Genomic DNA, 15555 nt, shown 5'->3' with positions numbered 1-15555 from the left:
TATGAAACTCATTTTTTAGCTCACTTCATTGATGACAAATAATTAGATCAAGGAGAATAAATGCTGTCCCATAAGATAAAAGCAGTGTTTTCTGTCATGCCGGTGTCTGTTTTGAGTTGGCGATGTGCTGTTCGTTTATATCTCAGGATCTCTAGTCGGCTGGTGATGTGCAGAGGGGATGTAAGGAGGCTTATGCTCAGAGTGAAAGGCAAAGACCACACAGACAGCTGGTACCATCATCTTTCAAGGACACTTGATCCTTCCTGGAGGCAGGGGGATGCATTGCGGGGAGGTTACTGACATCCACCTTGTTCAAGCTGCGAGGTGTTTTCCTGAGGTGCAATTCAGAGTGCACTGAGTCAAGAGCTGAAGCTCCTCAACGCAGCTACTGGGGAGAGAGATTTATACAAATACTTTTTCTTTGTGCCCCTTTCCAGCCCTCTTTTCTCAGTTCTCTTTGAGTTACCTTTGTAATGTAAATGCTCATGTTCATCTTCATCGCTCGTACTTTAAAGTCCACATGAGCTGCTGTGGAGTCAGTGTTTCTCCACTCACTGCCCTCAGCTCATGGCACACTTCAGGGGCAACATTCACACAACCTTTACACCTTTACACAATCGGTGCCCTGAGTTTGTCTGATAATATGAATGCAGGTAGCTTCAGAGAACCAACATACAGCCCACAAAATATGTATATCCCTTTTACACATATTAAGCAGGGTTTATATTTGCCCCCACTCCAGCCTAGATAGACAGCAGAAGTCAGTAAAATCAATGAAAAGTCTGCTGTTCTACATCCCCAGGATGTAGAATAATGGCCTATGTGCAAAATAACTCTAAATGATGTAGCTCAGGTTGATCTGAACCAGTGCCAGTCAACAGCCCTGCTTTGAGGAGGAGGTTGGACTTGGTGACCTCCAGGGTGGTCTTTCCCCTTGAGCTCCAGCCATGAACAGGGATGCCAGAAGCAGAGATCTGCCCTGTCCTACACAGCACTGCTGGTGCTGCAGGAAAACTGTCAGATGAGCTTTGCAACTCCCAATATCAATACAGGCTGGGGGAGGAAGGGATTGAGAGCAGCCCTGTGGAGAAGGACTTGGGGGTACTGGTAGATGAGAGATTGGACATGAGTCGGCAATGTGCACTTGCAGCCCAAAAGGCAAATGGTATCTTGGGCTGCATCAAAAGCACAGTGACCAGCAGGTCAAGGGAGGTGATTCTGCCTCTACTCCACTCTGGTGAGACCCCACCTAGAGTCCTGTGTCCAGCTCTGGAGCCCTCAGTGCAGGAAAGACATGGACCCATTGGAGATGGTCCAGGGGAGGCCATCAGGATGATCAGAGGGCTGGAACAGCTCTGCTGTGAGGACAGGCTGAGAGAATTGGGGTTGTTCAGCCTGGAAAAGGCTCCAGAGAGACCTTATTGCGGCCTTTCAGTACTTAAAAGGGGCCTATAAGAAAGATGGGGACAGACTTTTTAGCAGAGCCTGTTAAAATACAACAAGAGGTAATGGTTTTAAACTAAAGGAGGGGAGATTAAGGCTAGGGATGAGGAAGAAATTTCTCACAGTGAGGGTGGTGAAACACTGTCCCAGGTTGCCCAGAGAGGTGGTAGATGACCCATCCCTGGAGACATTCCAGGCCAGGCTGGACGGGGCTCTGAGCAACCTGATCTAGTTGAAGATGTCCCTGCTCATGGCAGGGGGCTGGACTAGGTGACTTTTGAAGGTCCCCTATTCCTTTGAAGATCTCTTATTCTATGTGATTCTATGATTCCATGACTCCATTCACTGTCAACCAAAGCACCCAAAGAAACACACATTTAATAGAAATAACACCTTTTCTTCTTGGAGAGCAACGTCCTTGCACAGACACCTGCAGTGATCCAGGCCAAGGTGTTGCTCTGTGGAAGATGCTTATGTCTATCAAGCACTCATTTCTCCAGCATGGCTGTCCCACCATGGGTAGACTGGCATCACGAACAATGTAAGAGCTAATAAACTGCACTGGTGACAGTGACTTTATTGCTGTGATTGCCCCACTTGCATAAAGTGAAGCAAGAAAGCGAGGAAAAGACATTTATAAAACTGAAAGTAGCTTATAAAAGCTGAATTGGTCAATAGTAGGAGACATTTTCTGCTGCTGTCTCTTTCCTGTTGAATTTGAAAGCTCTTACGATCTCCCAGAGGAGCCCCTGGCAGAGCTGCAAGGGCCAGCCAGGGTGGTTTGGTTTATATTCACATTGCCCTCTCAGAAGCCTGTCCTCCACAATCGGCTGGTAAGCCACGACAATTTAACCTGGGAACCACTGGTTTCTGTTGCCCTTGTTCAAAATCTGAAGAAAAACAAACAGAAAACCAGCCTGTTGTCTTCTCGGTCACCCTTGGCTGTTTGTGGGATTCCTCTGTTGCTTCTCAGGTCTAGTGGATGGACAAGAATGAGATCTGTAATCAATCCTATTTGCAGCAACATTATTTTTTTACCTTTTTTTTTAACCAGGAAGGACTAGCAAGCATAAAAGCTCTATTTGCTGTTCTTCTAGCAGTGATTTTAGGTTTCATCTCTTCTCTATAACATTAAAAAACAAGGGTATTTTGAGTCAAGGCTCTGATGCCGGGCAGGGAGTATTATCATAGTTTGGTGTCTTCTCCACTCTCTTCTGGGAGTGTAGAAGGTGCAGACTGCTCACACCTGCAGCTGCTTAGTCCCTTGGCAGTGACCAGTGGTGGATGGGGTAGAAGAAGGTCCACAGAGCTCCATAGTGGAAAAAAAAAACCTAACTATGAGCAGTCCCTTCCTCCAGATTAGAGGTGGGTTCATGTCTTGAGGCGCAAGGAGTTACTTCCAAAATTTGAAACTTGTGCAGTGTGACTATGCTGTGAGGGGAGTGACTCCTTGGGCAACCTCAAGGAAAGTCCAAGTTAACTCACAGAAGTGAAGTTTAGTGGTATAAACACTTGTCTGTGCACCATCCGGCTCCTGGACCTCTGCGGTCCTGAACTGCCGTAACTCCGTGCAGCCTATCTAATTCCAAGGGATTTGCACCAGCTCTGAAGGTCTGGCCAGTTGTGCTGCTAAGAAATGTCCAACCTCCCTGCCTTCTAGTTACTGACGTCATGTCAGGATGAAGGGGCTGAGGTGAACAGGCACTTTTTGCAACAAACAGGGAGTGGAACAGGGGGAGGCTGGGGCGGTGAGGAGGGATGCAGGAGTATCCCTTTCACAGGCTGGCTCAACTGCCTCATATGGATGTACCCTGAATGCGTCGCTTCCCTGAGATCAGTGTTTGAATCTAACTCTACATAATTTTTTTTTTTTTTTGCTGTGATACTGTGTTCACAGAGCCATGAACTTCTTAGTAGAAGAATATGCCACATGTAAACTCCCTCAGTATGACTTTTGTCCAAGTAATGGATGAGAGAAAGATCTAGCTTTGTTATGAGGCAATTGGACTTCATTATGGAGTAATATATGTTTAACAATTGACCGTCTTTTTCACTGCTGCTTTTTCAGGTCAGCTGCTCTTAGCTCTTAATTACACTAGCTGAGGCTTTGCAAATCACTCCCTTTCCATGTGTCTCAGCGAATGATTATTTTCTAAAAACAGGCATTGAAAGAAAACAGGGAACAGAGGCATAGGACATTCAAGCCCAAACATGATTAAGTACTCTCTAATAAAAAGCTCATTTGGGCAGGACATAAACTAAAAAGCAACAAAATGAGCAGTGGACAGGAAGAACATCTGTTCTACATTTTTATTATCTTAGGTGTACAATGCAATACTTTTAATAGTGGGGTTTTGCTAAAAGGATTGGCCCCTGAAATGGCTGCTGCCCAATGACTGGAAGATCCCTTCTCATGAAGGGTGCCTCCTTGCAGCTCTGCAATGATGCATCCATGGTGCCCCAACTCCTCACCCTTTAAAGCCAGGTTCTGAATTAATCCATGAGGCCATGTGGGCTGAAATAAGCCTGAATCTCTGGCTGGAAACTCAGTTCTCATACTTGGGGAGACAACAGTTTGTGATCTGAAAATTTCCACCAACGTTTTTCCTTATCCCTCCCTCCTGCTGCCTCAGCTGAAGTGGTAATGGAGCCACAGAGCTCTCCAAGCCAAGCCGGGACATTTCTAATATGAAAAGCAAACAAGGATGAGGTTCCTTGATCTTTTTCCCAATTGCTGTGGGTAGTCAGAAACATAAACCCTCTTGGCATAGTTCAATTTTCTCATAAGTTCCACGGGTTTCTATGGCTGCCTAGGACTAATTTGCCTCTAATCAATTCATAGTGTTTTTTATGGCCTAGGACAAAAAGCTGTCACGCAACTGGGATGCTCTCTGAGCAATGGTGAAATGAGCTTTGAATAACACCTAGAAAGATCTTTTTGGAATCTGTTCTAGTTTTCTTTGTACGCCTTTGTATTTTGATGCTGTTGTTACAGAGTAAGACATCTACGTCTTACTTATCTAAGATCAAAGACTTTTCAAAATGTACATAAAGTCTACCCTTGCCTTACGGTTCAAGCAGAAGCTGAAATCCATGCTTAACATCAAAGAGAAGACCTGCAGGATATACCGCAAGTTGTATTTAGGGACAAAACAAACAAGCACTAATAGTAAAGAGGAGGCTGAAATTATAGTTATTTTCAACTAAACACCTTGTTCAAATTTTTTTCTCTCTCGTGTATCTATTTATTCTTTATATCCTGAAAATGAGTCTGTATTTCAATCCAAAAATTTTAAACCACTATTTGTCTGAAACAGCTCAAATTGTAACTCAACTCTTCTCTCATAGAACTACAATAGGTGACTATTCTGATATCTGGCTATTTACATAATGGAAAAATAACATTATCTCAACTATAACTTACTGGTTTTCAAGGGAAGATTCATTGCTCAGACTACTTAGAGTCTGAGAGATGCAATGCATTCTTAGCAGAACAGACTGAAAAATTAATATGATATTTTTCATTAGATTCTTATTTTAAAAAGGACATAGGAAAATATCTCATTGAATGTACACAGTCTGGAGGAAGAGAGATAAAAGCGAAATTTTGCTTTCTGATATTCAATTTTTTTCTCTGAAAAGCAAATATTTCTCTTAAAAAAATGAGAAAAGCATTTTCAGGAGATTTTTTTTTTTTTTTTGTATTTTTAATGGAGAATTTTCTGACAGGCTCTCTCTGTCGTCTTTTATAGTTGCAAATAGTTGGTATTTTACCAGACAAGAGACACATTAAGAAGACAAAAGCATAGAATGTAGTGATGTGTGTTAAGCTCCTAAACCACCCAAAAATAGGGCAACTCCTGCTACAGGAGGCCAGGTGTTGGGGCAGATGTGGGACTGCTGCTGTTCAGAGCTGACCCAGGCTAAGGAAAAGCAATGCAGTGAACAATTTGGAGAAGTGGTGAACCCGATTAATTTCCTCAGTAGCAGTTTGTTTTACCCCTGCAAAGTCTTTAAACTTGCACAAAATTACACAGCAGTTTGCCAAAGTAATTTGGGAAATCATGTCTCTTTCTCGTTTTATCTGGAGCCACTCCACAGAGGACACATCCTTCCCATACTGTAGCTTGGTTAAGAGATTCAGGTATCAGCTCTGCCTCAGCAAGACAGAAAAGCACACGCTCTTCACAATCATCTTGGCCACCTTTGGAGTCCTCCTCTCTCTCCTCTTCCACCACAGCAATGCCAGTGTCAAACCAAAACCCAACCCAAACCCCGTGGCGGAGCAGAGGCTTCTTTCTCTAATGCCTCCCTCAGGGCTCAGGCCTTTCAACTTCCACCTTTTATTCAAACCCAGATATTCCGTGTGGCTGCTCTAAGCACATCCTTCCCTCCCTGTCCCCCACACCATTGCCGGATGGGCCCGGTCTCTCCTCAAGGGCTGTTGCCACCCCCACCCTGCTCAGTTACAATAATACTATGCTGAAGTCACTTATTTCAAATTTCTGTAGCAATATCCTGCCTTATCAAGCCATGTACTGAAATTAATAATATTTCTACAATGGTCTGCTGCTGTCTGAGCCCCCAGGTCTGTGCTGGTGGCTGTAGCGTGGTGAGCTTGTTTGGAAGAGCAAGGTTCTCAGCTGGTGGTTCTCAGCCACCTTTGGCCAGTCCCTGTTTGCACTTGCTACTGGTGTGTGGCAAGAAACAGGTCTTGTTCATGGTTGGAAAAGGAGGACAGGCTGCATCTATTTGGTATTGCGAGAAGCAAGGGTTAGCAAAAGCCCCAGTGCCCACCCCGACTCTCTTCTGCACCCTCCCATCAGTAGGGAAGACACTCCTAACCGAGCTGTGGAGCCCACATGAGGCAGCCCAGGCTCTGGTTGTTCACCAGGTTGGGTTGCTCTTGCATTGGAGGCTTCCCTTTTAGGGTAGGAAACCCCTGCCATGTGAATGCACGTATTGCCACGAGGGAAAGCACTGAAGAAGAAGGGAAAGGAAAGACACACTCAGCAATGATCTCTTGCATCTTACTGTGTGTCATGGGCAGGGCTAGATGGGACCAGAACAAGGGATGCCTGGTCAGGATGCTTTAAATCTCACCACTCGAGAAAACCAGGTGCCAGACTTTAGTGTTAGTAACTGAGTGCTCCTAGGACAAGTGCAAATGGAAACCCTTGGGAGAACGTCAGTTCAAGGAAATGCTACCAACTAAAGTTGGATGGCTTTGCCTCACCTTGCCAAGGAGCGAGTGCACAGAAAGGACACTTTCATGAATTCTTCATTTTAGTATCAAGCTCTGCTCCTCCACCACTCTAGATAACTGCAGACCAAGACAACACTTTAACAAATGGCTACAATCTCTCTCCACCACAAAAGTGATAATTTGCAGGCTTTCCATGACCTCATATGAAGCTGAGTTGGCTAATGTGCATTAGGCTGGCTCTAGGGAGTTGACAAGCACAGTTGACACAGTTATAATTCAGCCTGCCAAAGGAGATGAAGAATAACAAAGATTTAAAACTTTAATTAAAAATCTTGAAGCAAGTGAAATGCTGGAGAGAGTGGTAACTCCCTTGCAGGGTTGTCAGTTTGGGATTTCTTTTGGTGGGTAACAGACAAGCTGCATGCAGGAAGGAGGGTGGAGATATGTTCAGATTTATCTGCATATGCATGCCATATATTTTGAGATATTGAGGAACAGTTTTTTGTTAACTGCTCCCATGAAGGAGAAGATAGTGAAGGAATCCGAAGGCACTACTATTACAGAACTCTTCGATCTACAATGTTGATTGTCTTGCACAACCCTGCATAAAACTGAAATAAACAGAACCAACATGAAATTCAAAAGTCTTCTGCTTGTTATTTTCTGATATAAACTACTTTAGCCTGGGCAAAGGACAAGAACAAAGAGAAAACCGGCCTTTTTCTCAGATGAATGTGCTTGCATGTCATCTATCCCATTAAAATGATACTGATTTATGGTGACATGAATATTTTGGGAAGTATCAACAAAAAAATTCCTGGAAAATCCAAAGGGACAGCTTAAATGTTCATCTTCAAGAACAGAATATTCTAAAATAAAGCTACCTTATGTGTTTATTACGCCTTTAAAAAGCAATCTATGTAGCCCTCTGAACCATGTAGCAATATTACCAGCAAGTCCTCCCTCCACTCTTACAAAATGTGAAGCAATTGTGGTAGGTGCCAACAACAATGAAGGTGTCAGTAGTTTAGGTACATATGTGGAGCTGATCTGAAGGCCCATGTTTCATTTTGCTAGGCTGAATAGATAATTTTGATCTCTGGTACTGTATTTGTATTGAGGCAGGCTTTTCCTGCAGTTGCAGAGCAGACAGCAACAGTTAAATCAGCAAAGATGTATAGTGTCTTAAAAGCAACATTTACCTTTTGAAGGTTCACACAGAGAGTGAAAAGCAACCTTTTGCTTCAGCCCTTGCCTAGCGCTGATGCTGCCGTAGGCAGTAGGTGGCACCTCCAAAGGAGCAAACACTCTTCTGCATGGCCACCGCCAAGGGCACTGCCAAGCACGGCAAGGACCAGGTTCAGCTAGAAGCTGTTTGCTTCTCTTATCTCTGCAGGGCATCACATGCACTGTTATTGTTCATAAACCTGGAATTAACTTATTTGAATGTTCTTCTGGCTGTTCTTTCTTTGTGCTACCCTCATAATTTCCCTAACCAAGAGTATTTTGCAAGTAATAATGAACAAAAGAAATACTTCAAGTGTTGGCTTAATCTGGAAGTCTAGTGGCACTACTCGGGGAAACAAAGGAGTTTTGTCCTCCAAAATGACACTTTTTGGTTGAGATAATGTTTTGCGTATTTCTTTGAGGCACTTCACATGTTTAACAGCTATTTATTAACTTATGCTCTCATTTCCCTGGGAGCTCCTCAAGTGCATAGCATTCCCCTACAGACTAAGTCACTGAGTTTCAAAGAGATGAAGACACAAATTTTCAAAGCCACAAAAAAATTTGCACACTTCGTTCTTTCACTGCCCGGCTAAAGCAAAGCCCAAGCACCAGTCTCTATACGTTGAATCTGTATTAGCTGCAAATGCCAGATGCTGCTGGAAGTCAGCTCCCAGCAGCAAATAAACTTGTAATAGAGAATTGATCCATTGGAATTGCATTTTCAAGGGAAAATGTCTTACTGCAAGTATGTGGCCAGCCAATGTTTGAGCATGACAAAGGCAGAAGAAAGGTTATCCTAGCACATTTTAGGCTTCTTGTGATGTTCTTGACCATTCCAGCCTTATTTCTAAATAAAGATCTAACTAGAATGACCGGGCATCACAGCTCTGCTCTGATCTTTCCCGTTACTCTATCAGATGATAAAAAAGCACAAGGAGTTCTTTGTTTACAAAGCACTATTGCTGAGGCAATTACATGTGAAGTGTCCCAATATTGCTGTTGTACACATTTCCTGTAGTTTTAGGGCAGATATCTCTGAAAACATCTTCTGTCCTTCCACATAGCAAACAAATACTGTATCCAAGCCTTCCTTCATGCTACAAGCCCCTGTATGCATTTGTAAATAAGTTATGATTTTATGCTGCTTGGCATTATCCTAATCAGGAACATTGTGTCTAATAGGCACAATGATTGCCAAGCGGCTCCCCCATCTGGTCTTTCCAACCGTGTCCTTTCTCATGTTGGCTAAAGAAGCTGCGTGTGCAATAGCTTGAATCCCTTGATAAACTCACGACATCAAGAGACATCGAAGATGTTCGGCCTGGTTCCTCAGCAAGTCTTAATTGATATCTTAAGCAAGGCTAGAGGACTGCCAAGATAAATCTATACAGTGGCCTAGTCATCAGCTGCACTCAAGAACTTTCACATATTTTACCGGAGGAATTTGTTTAAGGTATGCTCTTATCTAAAAAAATGCATAAAACCTTAAGAGATGACATATATATTTTTAAAAGCTCCCTGATTTTATATGAACACTTGAGATATGGTAATCTGTGAATTTATTCAGATTTGTAGCTCAGCATAAAGCTGTCTGGTTTTTGGACAGCCCTTTTGATTTACCAACCTGTGGTGAAATTGCTACAGGAATCTGGAGAAGGTCCAATTCTATTTGTTTAAAGTCCTGATCATGTGGCTTTGGCATTCCTAACATATCCAGCAATCATTTGCTTTTAATTACCATTCATTTCAACCACATAAGTAATGAATGTGGCTACCACATTCAACTTACAGGCTGTGTAAACTCTTGAGCTGGGTGGAACTTTCTTCTATATAGAGGCTTAACTATAAATTTAACTCAAAATGTGAATCCTCTTAACTTATTTTAGGCAGGCCTTTATAAGTTTAAAATAAAAATAAATAAAAAGGAAATGAAAAAAGCCTTAAATGAAAGATTCCACACAATACACCTGATTCACTTCAGAAGCAATTTCCTGGCCTCCCCAACCTCTTGGTATGACTGTAGAAACCTTAAGAAAACAAGTTGATTTAATGTTTCTATTTATTCATGGTGTCCAGTTTCCAGAGGAGTCTGTGCCTTGTAGTTTTAAACTCAATTTAGCATTTAAACTCAGTTTCAGCTGGGTCCCAGTGGAGCAACAATTAGAAAAGGAAAAGAGTTCAAAGAAGAAGGGTTATAACCTTTCAGCAGTATGTTTGCCTGGACTTTAAAGACAAAAAAGAAAAAAAGCACCTCTCATACTGTTCTTCCTACATTTGGCAAACACTAGGTCAGACGGCTGTGTTGTGAACCTGTTAGTATAAAGAATTTCATGGTACAAACCAACACCCAGAAGTCTTTCATGGCAGCTGAGGCAAAGGTTCATTTTTTTGCGGTACTGTTATTTGTATCATGCTGAAAGCCTGGTTTCAGCACGTCCAACTTCTCTTGAGAAAAAAGAAATCTCACATTGAATCTGAGCAAGAGGAACCTACCAAAAAATTACAAAGACAAGCTGTGCTGTTATGGACTTTAAACTTGCATTAAACCTATGCATCTTTTGCTGTTGAAGGTTCCAGCTGAGACTGGCGTCCCAGCAATCCACATGCTGTCAATACACATTGAGAGAGCCAACCAGGTCTTGCAAGCAATGGTTGGAGAAGAAACAGAGGCATTGTAACTCTCCAGAAGTCATAACTGGTCAAACTGGGAGTCGAGCAGTGGGCTGCAAGTCAGGACTTGGGGCCCCCATTTAATAAACTACAGTAGTTTCATCATGGAGAGCTGGAATCCTTACGGATTTTTATGTACTTGGAGTTAACCTGTGCTTTCTATAGTAACAGCACTTTCTGTAGGCAACAGTACTCTTATGAATGGGCTTCCAGTGTCACAAATTCATCCTCAAGATCCAGCCTCTGCCAACACCTGGCTACCAAAACTCTTATTTGGAAGCACTGTACAGGAGACAGACATTTTAGCAGGTCCCATTATGACAGGGCAAGGGGTAATGTTTTTAAACCAAAGGAGGGAGATTCAGGCTAGACACGAAGAAGAAATTTTTACAATGAGGGTGGTGAAACACTGTCCCAGGTTGCCCAGAGAGGTGGTAGATGCCCCATCCCTGGAGACATCCCAGGCCAGGCTGGACGGGGCTCTGAGCAACCTGATCTGGTTGAAGATGTCCCTGCTCATGGCAGGGGGGTTGGACTAAATGACCTTTAGAGGTCCTTTCCAACCCAAACTATTCTATGAATCTGCTTCATGAATACCAACAGATAACTAGTTGGCTTGTTTGTTTTTCCCCTTCCCCTAGTTTTTGTAAATATATGATGTGGAAGGCTCCCCTGGGAGCCAGACTGCAGGCTGTCCCCGATCGGAGCACACAGGTACCCCCGGGCAGGACCTGCCCATCCAGACACATGGGACCTTTCACATAGAGATGTCACCCACTCAGGTCAGAATGGATCGGATCATGTCCGAAATCATGGACTTTGTGAACGTAAATGAGAGTTTTCAGTGCTCTCACAGTTTATTTAGCTAACCTGTTTCAAGAAAGAGATCTCTTATGCAAGATTTGATCCCTTACATTTGAGAGTTATGTTTTAGAGGCATTGTATTTTAGAGGAAAAAAGTGATGCTACAGTAGCAGAAGAGACAGGAAGGAAAATTGTTAATAGTGTGTCCTAAAATTACAGCAGACCTGGGCAAAAATCTTACTTTTATAAAGCTGGTTGACAGTACATCTGATCATTGTGACTGTAATGAAATTACTACAAGGTGGAAGTGTAAGCATTTACTATGTTATTTATCAGACCTTAGTAATAGAACTAGATTTGACCAGAAAAAATAATCAGCTAGGGTGAATTAAACCAAGATTTTATCTCTATTTCACGTGGTCAGAAAAAGATGTACCATATTTTCTAGAACAGATACAACAGATCGCCAGTGTCAGATCATTTGTACCTACAGATACCTGCAAGGAACAGGTTTAGGAAAGAACCATCACTCCGAAATAAGCAAAGAGAAAGCCAATGTGCTTGTTTGAATTAAAGTAAAATTTTGAGGAGGAACACGCTGTGGTTCACCTGTTGTTGCTGAAACTTCATTTTAGGAAGACATATTTAAAAAGAAAACACAGATTTGTCCCTGGTCACTTGAAGAGAGCATAAGAATGACAGAAATGACAGCAGCTTTCATACAGAGACATATGTGACTGTGAATTAAAATTATACCTAGGCCAGGCTATTAAAATGATTAAAGGTAGATCATGTAAGGTCCTGAACTACTGAAATTTGATGTTCACAAGAGGCAGATATAAGCCAGGGTGGACAGTTCTGAATGGAAGGGAAAGCCAAAGCTTTCTCATCAAAACTCTCCCTTCCTCTGTTGTGTTTCCTGCTATTGCTGATAAGCTATAGCTGATTTTTGAATCGTTTGCAATGAGATGATTAAAAATGGTGATAACCCATTAGTTGGAAGTGATGCTATGGCAGCGGCTCCCAGCAATGTGGTTCCAATCGCCGCCTGCCTTTGAAATGTCACCAGGAAAGATCTATAGACAGCCCTCCTGCAGGCCATCAATGTCTATTTTTCCTGTTTGATTTTTATTTAACTTACTATGAGTTGATCAGTTCCCAATGAAGCTGACGGCACTTTGAGGCCGCTTTGAAAACTGAATTATCAAATGGAATTAGAGCCTCGTGCAAAATTCACCTGTTTTTCATTTCATTAATGTGCGTGCCTGCGTCTGGATCCGTGACCTGCACAACCCATCAGGGTTTTTTTCCGTCATGCTGCCCTTTCATGTGTCTACCTTCCAATTTCCTCTTTTTCTCTTCAGGTTATGGATCACCCAACTTCCATATGCTGATACAATTTGATTTCCTCTCTCCCTGGTACTCCTGCAGCTACAGAAGCATCTGCTGATGCGTGTTTCTCTTGCTCTTTCTCAGTCCTGTATCAAACTTTCTTCTCAACTGCTAGCCTACAGCTGTGGTCCCAGCCAACAACTCCCACCGCTGCATACAAGTCTTTGATTCCATCTCCAGAGTGGCCTTCGTTGACCACTATAGTTCATCAGACTACTATTTGCACATTTGATGCAGTCTCATAAACCACAGCAGAGTTACTATTCTCTTGAAATACACTGTGTGATATTTTCTTAACTGGCTACATCACCTGTGAGGCTGCAATCCACCTCTTATTTTAGAAGCACATCTACATTTTAGGTTACACTAGAGCACTGACTCAGAAGAGCCAAATAACGTAGGCTTTGTCACTAGTATCTTAAAAAGAGGGCCTATCTACAGACACGTACCTTGGCATTTTGAAGAGGAGGTTGGTAGCTAGAGGGCCGATAGTACCTCCTCTGAGTAGCATCAGTATGAATGTCTCCGAGAAATAGCTCCTCCACAAGGTGGTCCAAATTGTGGTGCAGGTATTGCTTCTCCACACGGATCAGCTGGAGTTCATGCATGGCAAAATTCAGAGCTTTGGTGCATTCACAGCCATTCTCTTCTCTCAGCAAATCATAGCTCACATCCTGCTCCCAGGGACTATCTCCTGGTATAAATCCAGGACACGTATGGTTCACCAGCTCACTTAATTTTTTGGCTATTGCTTCATTGTGGCATATGATCTGTATGCTGCGCAGCTGATAATCAGCTTCAGTGCCCCCTCGGATGATCCAGGATGCTTGGCGGAGACGTATTTTGCCACGTATAACTAATGTGTAGATAGGGTTTGTGCAGCGATTGCCACCATAATAAAACTGATAGGCCTTAAATGTATTATTGTGGTAGAACCTGTAAGATCTTGTGATGAACTCTGGGCCTGCTCTAACTTCGCAGCTGTGGGAAGACAGAAAGTGATGGAAACAAAATTTTAGCAAGGTGGGACATCACGTACACTACAGGTAACAAGGCTGAGCAAACCTCCTTGGCTCCACAGAAACACTTGGGTGCTAATGTCCCTCTAGCATGAGTGGGAGTAAATAGGAACTAGGCACCTGTGGCCTGCCAATTAACCAACGATTTCCTCTGCTGTTACGCTGTTATTAATATATTGCTTCATGTTGATCATATCTGACTAAGGGCTTTACTTTTGTAGGTTTAAACACTTCTAGTTATGTTTTTCTTTTCCTTTTTGACTAGGGACCACCACGTGGCTCAATTTTTCATTGTAAAAAGTAGCATCTTATTAAACATCTATTTTTATCTTTTGCATGGCAGATTTAGGAAAAGGAATAACAACATCAGAAAGTGAGATACCGAATATCCGCAGAACAGTACAAGCTTCTATGCTGCTGTGCAAGTTTCTCAGCAGAGCTCCACCAGCTCTGGTCTGCAGAGGACATGCAAGATCGTGTCCTCAGCTTTTCCACTCAGACTTTCAGCAGGGGTGGCAGTTAATTCAAACTTCTGACTGTTAATGCAAAACTCATATTTGGCCTGAATTTGGGCCATACTATGTTCAGGTTTTGTTTGTTTGTTTGTTTGTTTTTTAAGGTGTAAATAGCAGTTCAATTCCACTTCCTGTAGAAAGTCTTTTTGTGCCTTCAAACTTGTCCCCCTTGCCACATCTACACTGCTTAATACAAATACACTCCTTTCTGTTAGAAAAACCCAGTCTTTCCTACCATAATTCACTTCAAATAAGCATGTGAATATTGCCTGCTGAGACACAGGAAGCAAAATAGCTCTCTGAATTATGAATTATCATGTATACAGAGTACTAGAACTGGTGAAATACAGCTTCTTAATTTCTCGTGCTAATAAAATCTGTGCTAGACACATGCTCTGAAAGCAAGGACCCATTCAATGGATCTAATGCATGTAGTCAAAGATAGCAGAATGTTATATTTGAATAAGCATCCCTTTTGGCAATTTGTTGAGGTCCTTCCTATAGAAAGAGAGATTTAAAGATATTTCACAGCATGCTGTTTAAAATCCAGACTATAAATTGATTCATCAAGACAGCTTTATAGCCTGCTATTCTAGTGTACATAATGCTGCTTCTTCTCCTTTTATGCATAAACATATAGAAAGCATCTGGAATTTAGAGCATCACCATACTAAAGAAAATATTTTCCCTGCTGCTTAAAGTGGGAATATTCATCCTTCTTTCTCTGCTTCCTTCCCCTCTTCTGCAGATATCACTCAAGCACCTTGTTTTATCTTTTCTTACCCAGTAGAGACCCAGTGTCCCTCAATATTGGGAGGCATCTGTACAGTGATCCGGGCTCCATTGTGAAGGTGTTTCAGCATGTGATGACATTGCGACTCCTTGAAAGCCCTCCATGCGCTCTTCTCCAAGGACCGAGGGTGGGACCTGCTGTCTGGGTGAAGAAGAGCAGAACCTTCTCCCAGCCCTGCGGAAGAAAAGTGTAAGTTATCATGAGACCCTAGCGAGAAAGGCTTCAACACGATAAAAGAGGTTGTGAAGATTATGTTGAATGACATTTGTTCGCAATGTTATGTGTCTAGGAATGTGCTGTTTACATTTCTTGTCTCATTTGAAAAATTAAATAAATATGGGAAGCTCTTCCTCTCTGTCAGCTCACTAATAATCCACTAAATAGGTTTGCTTTATGAAATACAATGGAGAAAATGGCTTGAACCAAAGTGTTGCACTTCCACATCCAGGAGATGTGGCTCTGAACCTGAATTTTATAGACACC

General features: G+C 42.5%; 1 protein-coding gene across 1 annotated transcript in view; it reads right to left on the bottom strand.

The window, feature by feature from the left end:
- The window catches only part of APCDD1 (APC down-regulated 1), a 29006-nt gene that overhangs the window by 4228 nt on the left and 9223 nt on the right, over positions 1-15555 (bottom strand). The window contains exons 2-3 of the mRNA XM_065629271.1: positions 15063-15246; positions 13195-13726 (exon numbers count right to left, since the gene is read on the bottom strand). Of these exons, the coding sequence (XP_065485343.1) occupies positions 13195-13726; positions 15063-15246 (716 nt within the window). The remainder of the gene's footprint in view (positions 1-13194; positions 13727-15062; positions 15247-15555) is intronic.

The sequence above is a fragment of the Caloenas nicobarica genome, chromosome 2 (genome assembly GCF_036013445.1).
Source record: "Caloenas nicobarica isolate bCalNic1 chromosome 2, bCalNic1.hap1, whole genome shotgun sequence".
NCBI classification, from domain to species: domain Eukaryota; kingdom Metazoa; phylum Chordata; class Aves; order Columbiformes; family Columbidae; genus Caloenas; species Caloenas nicobarica.
The sequence above is the reverse complement of the archived record's forward strand: the minus strand, read 5'-3'. Positions and strand labels throughout refer to the sequence as shown.